Below are 9997 nucleotides of genomic sequence, written 5' to 3' on the forward strand. Positions count from 1 at the left end.
TCACTTTGACTAAAATTGTGATAGTATGCACAATAGTAAACATGGCAATCAGCAAAATAATGACCAGAAGAAGGCCAGAATTTTAGGAATAGGAGCTTAAAATCCTCATAAACTGGCGTGCTCCGTTTGTGATGGATATGACATATGTGAGCTAAAACTGTGCTGTATTACTTGTGTATGTGTGAAGAGCGTGTTGAGTCTGGTCTCTGTGCCGTGGTATCTGTGCAGGATGCATGCTGGTAATCTGTCAAATTGCTGATGAGACTGATGATTATCACATGCCTTTCTTCAGACCCACAGCGACTATCTGGACTCATGCAGAAACTGGCAGCAATCAGAATAATAAAACAGGGACGTGAAAGATCATGAAAAAAATGACTTCTTAGTTAATTATGCGTGTTGGTTTGTGCAGCTGACTTATAAAGCTTGTAGCCTTTTTTATCTAATGCCCATAAGCTATATTTAATGGTCATTTGCGGCACATTTCCACCAAACTGTAGGTTGAATCATTTCCATGCTGAGACAAAATGGGTAAATTATGATGGCTATAAAATGTTTTGACAAACTTAAATCCACAGCAGTATGAAAACCGTTCTGTCTCCATGTTCATGTCTAGTCAGTCCTTTCCATATGAGATTGGGTTTGGCGCCCTCTGCAGATCAGAGCCTTCATCTATCAGTGCTCCATTTGACACTTACCTGTGTATAGTGTTGATTCAAGTATTGATAGTTTAAGCAGGACTACAAGCTGATGCACAGAAGCACCGTGGTCCTCACAAAAACTTAAAAATATCTTAACAATGCAGTCTCAAGCTCGTTTTCTTTGTATGTATGTCAGAACTTTTTTCCAAATTCATCCACATTTGCATCGAACATTTGAAGGAAGGACAGAAAAACTCTCGTGCCCCCTGTCTTGAAAACTATGTATCTAATGAATCATCTAAAAGGTTAATATTAATTATGTGGCAACAGTTGTTTAAACAGTTGAAAGATCATCAAACAGCCAAAGAGCAGATGTCAAATTTTTCAGCAGAGTGGCCGTTTCCTGTCTCTGATCACTGTTTTTTCTGGGATTATCGTATGATTCAGAGCCCCTGCTCCAATCCTGCTGTGGGTGGCCAGCAAACATGGAGAGGTCACATGTTGCATTAAAGTGGTCGCCTCCTAATCATAATAATCAGGGGAGTGTTGGGTCTTGCCCCAATAAATCAATTGGGAATACAACTTTCTAAGCAGCTGGGTTGTCTTTTGAGATGAACAAGCTTGAAAAAAACAACAAAGCTTTACTTAAAATTTTTAGAAATGTCTTTAGTCTAAGAAAGTAGTTGTTTGTTTGTTTGTTTGTTTGTTAATCATAACTGGTATTAAGCAGAGATTTATTGCGTGCTAAACGAACTCCTATACCACCAGAGAACAATTAACATTATGATTTCATTATAATTGTCCGCTTCTGATTACATGAATTTGGTCATTGTATTTTGACAGTACATACCGGAAGTAAGTCTTCCACGTCGTCACCTCAAGTCACCCGTTTGTCGCAGGTTTATATCGAAAGGTATTACTGTACAAGATGCGGTGCTTTATATTATATTGTTTGCATACTTTGAATGCGCTCATTGATATATCTGTCTGTTCATACATACGTTTTTGTCAATATGAGCACTTATTTTATGTCATGATTCCATTTTTTTTAACTGTATTTTGAAAGTATGCATCAGGAAGTGTTAATATGTTGTTTTGCATTGACGGCAATTAACTCATTTGAATTCGTTGCAGTCCCTCACTGTGACCACTAGATGGCATCTAAAACTCGTGAGTCTTCCCCACCAACGGTGGCGTTTAGAGTATTTAGGATGAGCCTTTACTGCCATCCAGTGGTGAAACTGACAAACTGCAACACATTAAATTAGTCCAGTTAACGTCGGTGCTGCCATGGAAGCATACAAACACTTCCTGTGATTACTTTCAAAATAAAAAAGAAAAGTGTAGCCTCGCTTGTATGGCATTGTAGTAGTCAAGTTATTTTGTCGTGTTGACAACGACAACGAGGCGTTGACACATCCTGTCACGATACTTTTGCTTCGAAAGGTCAATACGGTGGAGATTAGTCTGTGTAACATCACCTGCGGGCGTTACTCTACATTTGGGAGTTGTGAAAAGCTCCACCGACGACTACAAAGAGACAACAACTTTACTCAGGAAGGCCAATGTTTTGAAGTTACGCCGTTCATCAGATAGCAGGATCCGGTTACGTTGGTTACAACATAGCTAACTGGCTATTTAAGCTATTCTTCGAGTTTTCCGCTAACTGGGGTAAGTGTGGATAGTTAGCTAATGAAGGAGCTAATGCTAACTAGCTAATAGTGACCATGATACGTTGACAGACTTCTCAGTGTTGTGTTAATGTTGCTGTTGGTACAATACCATCATGGCGTAACAGGTGAACTCTTGTTAACACTTAGCTGTTGCTGCTGTGTTAGCAACTTTATCACTAACATTAGCCTGTTTTAACCTACTTTAGCGACCTACTTTACCCCACGTAAACAGCGCACATTAACAGAGTGAACCAGGTAACGTTACTTATCATCAGTGAAAGTGAATTCAGCCACACGTGTCACTTTCTAAGCGACATTAGGTAACTTCTGACTGTGAATAAGGTAATCTTAGCACTTGGACCGAAGTTAAGTAAGCCGTAAAATATAAGTAGAATAATCTGTAGACCTAATAAACGTAAAGCATAATGTCAAACTAACTAAGGTGTTAAGTCTGCTCAATCTATATATTTACCTAACGTACACGTGATGTATCAGAGTCAGTTCATGTTTGTACTGATACAGCAAATTGTAAATAAAGTTTTTTTTCAAACTGTCTTGTTGCAAAGGGAATGGAGAAAGCTAAACAAGATGCATTCGACAATGCCAGACTGCAAGTGATCAAAGATGGCTACGAGAGGGCCTTTGAGTGCCTCAATGAGGGACTCACAGCAGACGAGGCTGGAGACAAGGCGCGGGCCCTGGAGCTCTACAAGCGAGGGCGGCAGCACCTCCTCAGGGCCACCAGTGTGCCCTCACAGGGTGAGGAGTGTGTCGGCAGCTCCTGGGAATCAGCCAGACAGATGCAGGAGAAGATGCAGGAGACGCTGAACAACATCACCACACGCCTGGCCATGCTCGAGACCAGCTCCGACCTCGGATCTGCACCTGCACTGAATGCTAGCAGCGTGTCTGACTCTGGTGCTACAGACGTGTCTGCAGAGGTCCTCTACCCAGCACTGCCCACCAAGACGAAGCCAGAAATGCCCGCTTCACCAAACCTGCTCTCCGCTAATGGCCAGGCAGTAGGAGCTGTAGGAGGCATGCTTGCATGCGGCACTGAGGGTCTGCCGCTCTCACTTCCAAGACATGCTCCAGCCGAACAGCCCCCAGCGTACTCTCCTCAGGCGGCTGACGGCCACCTGTCTATCTCATATGGAACAGAAACAGGAGAAATGTCACTGGTCGGGGATGAGTTCTACAGTCGCACGTCTAACTCAACGCCATCTCTGCAGAGTATGGGTGAAGATGGAGAGGAGCTGCTCTACATCCCTCACGGTGTACAGATATTCTTTGTCACACCTGAAGGGCAAGTGAGTGCTCCGTCGTACCCGGGCTACCTGCGACTGGTGAAGTTTACCAGTGATCACTCTGACAGGATGCCCAACCGACCACCAGCATTTCTGCAGGTGAGAGAAAAGAAATACAGCCCCCCCCACCCCCACCCCCACCCCCCCCCACACACACACACACATTGAAACACTCTCTAGTTTAAAGCTTGAAAGCAGATAATCCGCCATCATGCCCATTTGACGCAATCAGTGCAATCACAGCAGCGTCACCAGTCCTCCTAAGTCTTCCTTGTGTCCTTTAACCTGATTTTGTAAGATGTTTGCTCGGCTCATCAAGACTCGGTTGACTGTGAGTCATCATCAGGAGGAGATAGGCTCGTTAATGATCTGTCCCTCACCCTGCAGACGTGATCATGTGAGCGGTGCTTACTCAATGCCCTCGTCCCATTGGGTTGATGGGTATGATGTCATCCTCACGGGAAATCCCACATAAGGATTATTACTGGTTCAAAAGTGAACATAGATGGTGCCTCATTCAAGATCTGCTGGACTTTTTCACATAGATAAAACTCTGATCTTATGATTCTCCATTTGGAAAAATATATTTGGTGTTATAAACATATATTAAATGATAACAGGACTGTGTTTACAATGTGTTCTCACTAATGTAATATTTTTCGCATTTCACGTGTTACACAAATGCCACCAAAAGCAGATTTTTTTAAACGATGGTGCTCAAAACAGTGAAATAACAGAAAATAGTTACACATGTACGGCCTTGTTCTCATTTCCAAGCATCTACCAGCCTTGCAAAAAGAAGCTGGTCAGGCTGGTTGTATTTTTCCAGATTATTAATTAAGCAACTAAACAGTGCAGACGCTGACCAGATGCTTCTGTTCATCTGCCTTGAAGTCATTTAGTCAATGAAAAGCATAGAAAAGCATCAGCTCACGTTTAGCTGCGCTGTTACTTTGTCCTCAGATAGCGGACGGACCTGCAGGCCTTTGAACCGCGGACTGTGGAGGTCATGTGTAAACAGTACTGCTAGTGATATGATAAAGAGCTACACAAAGCCATGCAAACATGTCAGCTTGGGTTCTTTGTTGAACAACTCAGTCAATACCGTATCTAATTTAGCCAACTCATCCTGTTTTGAGCAACTTCGTGCTGTTTGTCTGTCGACGTTTTTTTGCGCCGTCTGTCGAAACAGCCAAGGCGCTGACGTGTGGATCATGCGACTGAAATTTGACTCTTCACTGCGGGATTTCCCGGGTGGTTTTGCCAGCGGGTGACGTCAGTGACTCACATGAGTGCTAGTAATTATCTAAACCGTGCTAACACTGTTATGCCGTATAATCCTGTTAGGCATGCGGCAGTCAGAGGGAGACAGTGTCCTCTGGCTTGTCTTCTCTCAGACGTTTCACTGTGTTGCACTAATCAGAATCACTGTCGACATGTAAGGCTCATCATTTCGAGGTTATATTTAAAAACCTATCACAAAGCCAGATGTGCATGCAGACATCTCTAAGGGTTGATTTAAATTCGTTCTGCTCTGCTGTATACTAGGGCACATTGCTCAGAAATGAATGGGACATGTTGGGCTGATGCACATCATAATGACTTCATGCATTTATCTTTTCCACGTTCATTCTTAACGTCTCTTGACTCTCCTTTGCTTGCTGGCAGGTGTGCGACTGGCTCTACCCTCTCATGGCCATGGACTCTCCAGTGCTGCTGTGTAACACTGGTGTGTTTATGTTTCCGGACATGATGGCGCCAGCTCCAGGCTATTATGTGGGAGTGGTGTTGTCCTCTGAGCTGCCGGCTGCAAACAGAGTGCTGTTTGAGGACCTGCTGTCCCAGATGACTGATCTCAGGGTTCAGGTCAGTGCTGCTGTGATGCAGATCTGCAACAGCACAACACATGTTTGGACATTCTTTGGGGAACAAATGGGGCCTCTGTATGTCAATACATATCAATACAGCTGATGCCATTTATTTATATGCTGCTTTTCTCTCTGGCTAAAAGCTCAGAGAAATTGCACCCTGAAATGTATTTCTACTCTTTTCACATCAAGGATATTACATAAATATTTGTAGTCACCAAAGAGTCGGTACACAATGCCTTCTGGCAAATCCTCTTGTGCCAGTGGGGGACATGGAGAGCTATTTTAGGCAAAGTGACACTGTGAAGTCGCTCTGCCACTGCTGGTATTTACAGGCATGTGAAAGCAGATGCATCTTCATTTTGCTTGTTCTTTGAAAGCAGAGATCCCACTCATCAGTCTACTTGTTCCATAATGTTAATGTAATAGCAGAATACCTGCTCTTTGAGTGAAGAGTGTATTTAGGTCAGGGTGGCCACCGTCAGTGGTTTTTTCTGTTTCTAAATTCTCAGTTGACACGCAGACTGACAGAGAAGTGTCATTGTTAATTAGCTCTCCACCCTCCTCCAAGCTGCAGATATCAAATCTGTTCCTGCCACGAAAACGATTGTAGTTGCCGCTTCCACGATGCTTCGAGGCTGCAAAGTTTCTCTTTTTTTTTTTTGGCCTGGCATGAAACTCTCACTCTCCCTCCGTCTGAGCTGGCACACTTCTCAGAGTTACCCCTGCCTCAGCATTGTGGGGATTTGAGACAGGCAGGTGAGGAGAATTAATCAGTTCTAATGCTCTTATCTGCAGCAGTTAGAACAACCTCAGAGCTTCAGCCGAAAGACAAGTGCCAGTTCAGCCATGACGGGGGTGGAGACGCTGGCTCAGATCGATGCCAAACAAGGTCATTTCTGATGTGTGCAGTCAGGCCAGTTATCTTCCCTGATGGATGTGATTCCCTATCAGCAAGTAGGCACTTTTATGTTGTTTTCATTTTTGGGCCAAGTAGGAAATTTAAGGTTTTCAGCACAAAGGGAGGCTGTTTTCAGACTGCACGGAGTGTCTTTGTGGCAAACAAATAGCGCATTGTAACCAGAAGCACAGAACGCTGAGAGGAGCTGTTGTGAGGATCGGGGGGTTACTTAGAGGCAAGCGTCTGAATGGAGATGTGTACAGCGTGCACAAAGTAGACAACTTGTTCAAAGGTTGTGGCTGACAAGTAGGTCTTGCTTTCAGCCCACGCTGTCTGCAGCTAACCAATGTGTCTGTATGGTCAGGCTCCAGATGAAGCAGCAGAAACCGTTAATCTCAGTCAGAAGGTGTCCATCTCCACAGCTGAGGAGGCTGCGCCGGCGGAGACAGAGGAGGACAAGGCTCTGCCTGAGTGGAGTGAAAAGGTGGCAAATGGGATCCTGACAGGTGAGGTCAAACTGCGTCCTCCCCCTAAAGCATCTCTGCTTTGGTTTGTTAACAGTCAGTTAGGAAAGACAAGTGACGAGTGTGATCCTGCGTTCTTCTCAGGTGCGTCCTGGCTGAGCTGGGGCCTGGTGAAAGGAGCCGAGTTCACAGGCATGGCCATTCACAAAGGGGCGTCCAAACTCCGAGAACACATCACTCCGGAGGACAAACCCACCCACGTCAGCCCCACAGTCTCCAAAGGCCTCCATGTTGCCAAGCAGGCGACTGGGGGAGCTGTCAAAGTCAGCCAGTTTCTAGGTGACTAACTCGGCGTCTTTTGCTGACCTTGTGTGGTTTTGTGGACCTCTAACTGAGTAATCCTGTGATCCTGCAGTGGACGGGGTGTGTGCGGTCGCTGGCTGCGTGGGGCGTGAGTTGGCGCCACACGTGAAGAAACATGGAGGCAAGCTGATCCCAGAGTCTATGAGGAAAGACAAGGATGGGCGTTCCAACATAGATGGAGCCATGGTGGTGGCTGCCAGTGGAGTGCAAGGTAGAGCGCATCCCCACCTCATACTCTGTGAGAGCAGGCTGTGTAGAAGAGGAGAGCTAAAACGTGGCTTCATATTTTGTGTGTTTGTCCAGGATTTGCGACCATGTGGACGGGTTTGGAAGTAGCAGCAAAGAACATCACTACGAGTGTCGCATCAGAGACCGTCACCACCGTCAAACACAAGTACGTCTCCCTCTCTTTGAAACCACTTGTCTGACCACTGTCACTCGCTTTAATGTAACGTAGTGCCAATATTTACTCAACACTGCTTGCAAGACAGGTTTTTGATGTGTTCGTCGCAGACGACCTCTTGCATTACACGTTCAGAACCAAATGTGCACTCTCTTATTTTACATTTCAATTTGCTTTGCAGATTTAGGGGGCTACAAAACATCTTTGACCCACCTAATGAGGAGAAATGTAATTTTTCCTAATTACACACAGCTATTTAACTCCACTAATCATGAGCATGAGTCTTTTCCTTCAGTTTTTTTGTTTTTTTGAATGATTTGGCTGTTGCACAAAGCTCTCTAAAGTCTTCCACACTGTCTTGATTCACTGCCCTCCCCGTGTGATTCTTCACATGATGGTCCTGCTTTTCACTGATCGCTCAGATGTTTCTGATGGAAAACTTGCAACATTTCTGTCCTGCCTGATTTTAAAGTCCTCTCATATTGTATGAATTGTCAGCCCATGTTTCCATTGACGAGACATCTACACAATGTAGTTGAGTATTGATTTCTATAAGGCTGATGGAACAGTATATGTTTGTCAGCCATCAGGAGTTTTTTAAAATTCCTGTAAGTGAAGTACTTTGATTTATCCGGTGTTTAATTAACCGGATTAGCCAAACTCTCCCACTGGGCCATTTTCTGGAAAAGTGATTAAAGTCCACGTTCTGGCACTCAGAAACTTCTTAATTTAAGATTGCACACTTGCATGGGTGTAATCCTCACATTAAGATTCACATACAGCATGGCACCTCGCAGTCCCTCCTCTGCACATTAATGAATTCTCCCCAAATCCTCTGTTTCTCGCCTTTCTTCTTCTGACCTCTCGTCCAATCTGACTTCTGATGAAGGTATGGGACAGCAGCAGGACAGGCCACAGACCACGCAGTCAATTCTGCCATTAATGTCGGCATCACTGCCTTCAATGTTGACAACCTGGGGATCAAAGCTGTGGTGAAAAGGACTGGCAAGCAAACCGCGCAGGCCATTTTGGAAGACTACAAGATTCAGGAAAAACCGGAGAACGGCAAGCAAGTGGAGAAATCGGACAAATAGCCGGGAGTGCCCTGCCTCGTTCCCTCAGCAACGCCTTAAAGCAGAATTTGTATTCTTATGTCAAATAAATCTATTTAATATTCATTATTTATAAAACATATTCTATATTTGCAAAATAATACTGTTATATGCATATCCTATAGTTTGATACAGGTCTTAAGCACTTTAATTTTTATTTAAAATGAGATATATGTGGACCTAAACGAAGAAAAACAGCAGATTAGATAACCCACGTTAAAACATAAATACACTTTATTGATTATACACTCAAATCTTTCCTAACCATCATGAAGCATCTGCGTGTTTGAGTTTTCCCAGTAGGGTAAGTGCAATTTAAACACTTTGAATTATTAAAACTATGATCTGTATATCAGTATCTTCGGACATAACTGTTTCCCTCTGTGGTGTTTAATGTGAGAAACCATCACAGCTGCTGACTGTGCCTGCAAAAACCAAATGATATGCAAAAATCTTATGTTTTGTAAAACTAAAGCTGTAAAACTTAAATGTAGTCTGTTGTGTAGTAATATGTTCGACCTTCACTGCTTTGAATAAGGGGTACTAAAACGTTGACGCCTCTCAGCGGCAGGTGGGAGCGTCCAGAGCTCATTATGTTTTCTGCATTTCAGTTGTTTGATCCACAAATCTTCAAAATGTTCTTGTTTATAGTATTTCATACAAACATGTGGATTTTAAACAGTTAAGAAAATGTGAATTTTGAAGTGTGATGAATTTTGTTTTTGTTTTTTTTTCTCTGAGTGATCAAGTTTGTCTCTTTAAACTCCAGCTTTATGACCTCAGCAGGTCACCGTACTCCTCAGACGTCTTTCAGATACTCTAGTTGCGCAGAGATTTCTTTCCCACCTGAAACCTTTCTGAAAAATAAAATGTTTAAATAAACAAGAAACTCGTCATTTTTGAAGATATTTGGGATTGGTGGTAAAAGCAGGATGGATTTGAGGAGTTTGATTCTGTTTACACCCAGTAAACAGTACCTTGACTCTGTCAGCGTAGTACCGCCATCTAGTGGCTGAATATTTTCACAACATCAATTACCATCGAGTATTTTTATCATAATCACTGTTTATTCTGTAAATTCTTTTTCTTATGAACAGGAACACCAATAGAGGAAACCCCCAAAATATTTTCTTAAAATTGTCAAATGGAAAAAGCAATAAAATGAGTGACCTGATTTATTTACCTCAGAAACTGAAGAGATGCACACCTGCCATAGTTCTTAGTGTTACGTGAAAGTGTCATCTGCAGCTTTACAAACAAAACAC

General features: G+C 43.4%; 1 protein-coding gene across 2 annotated transcripts; it reads left to right on the forward strand.

Moving 5' to 3' along the window:
* Positions 1-2056: 2056 nt before the first annotated feature.
* spartb (spartin b) lies at positions 2057-9621 on the forward strand. Of its 2 annotated transcripts, none has more exons than XM_076735612.1 (8): positions 2057-2312; positions 2881-3720; positions 5290-5487; positions 6755-6896; positions 6999-7193; positions 7270-7428; positions 7521-7611; positions 7802-9621. In XM_076735612.1, the coding sequence occupies exons 2-8, from the start codon at positions 2884-2886 to the stop codon at positions 7860-7862; spliced, it is 1683 nt and encodes a 560-aa protein (XP_076591727.1). In that variant the 5' UTR covers positions 2057-2312; positions 2881-2883; the 3' UTR covers positions 7863-9621. The 2 variants fall into 2 exon arrangements, with proteins under 2 accessions (XP_076591727.1, XP_076591726.1); XM_076735611.1 differs by having other exon boundaries at positions 8510-9621.
* The last annotated feature ends 376 nt before the right edge of the window (positions 9622-9997 follow it).

This window comes from Chaetodon auriga, chromosome 7 (genome assembly GCF_051107435.1).
Source record: "Chaetodon auriga isolate fChaAug3 chromosome 7, fChaAug3.hap1, whole genome shotgun sequence".
In the NCBI taxonomy this organism is placed as follows: Eukaryota; Metazoa; Chordata; class Actinopteri; order Chaetodontiformes; family Chaetodontidae; genus Chaetodon; species Chaetodon auriga.

What these genes read in the sequence shown, in the direction of transcription:
- spartb (XM_076735611.1), top strand. Translation starts at nt 2,884, where the DNA reads ATGGAGAAAGCTAAACAAGATGCATTCGACAATGCCAGACTGCAAGTG. An exon ending in GACCACCAGCATTTCTGCAG is followed by an intron (nt 3,721 to 5,289) that starts GTGAGAGAAAAG and finishes GCTTGCTGGCAG; the next exon opens with GTGTGCGACTGGCTCTACCC. An exon ending in GTCACCACCGTCAAACACAA is followed by an intron (nt 7,612 to 8,509) that starts GTACGTCTCCCT and finishes CTTCTGATGAAG; the next exon opens with GTATGGGACAGCAGCAGGAC.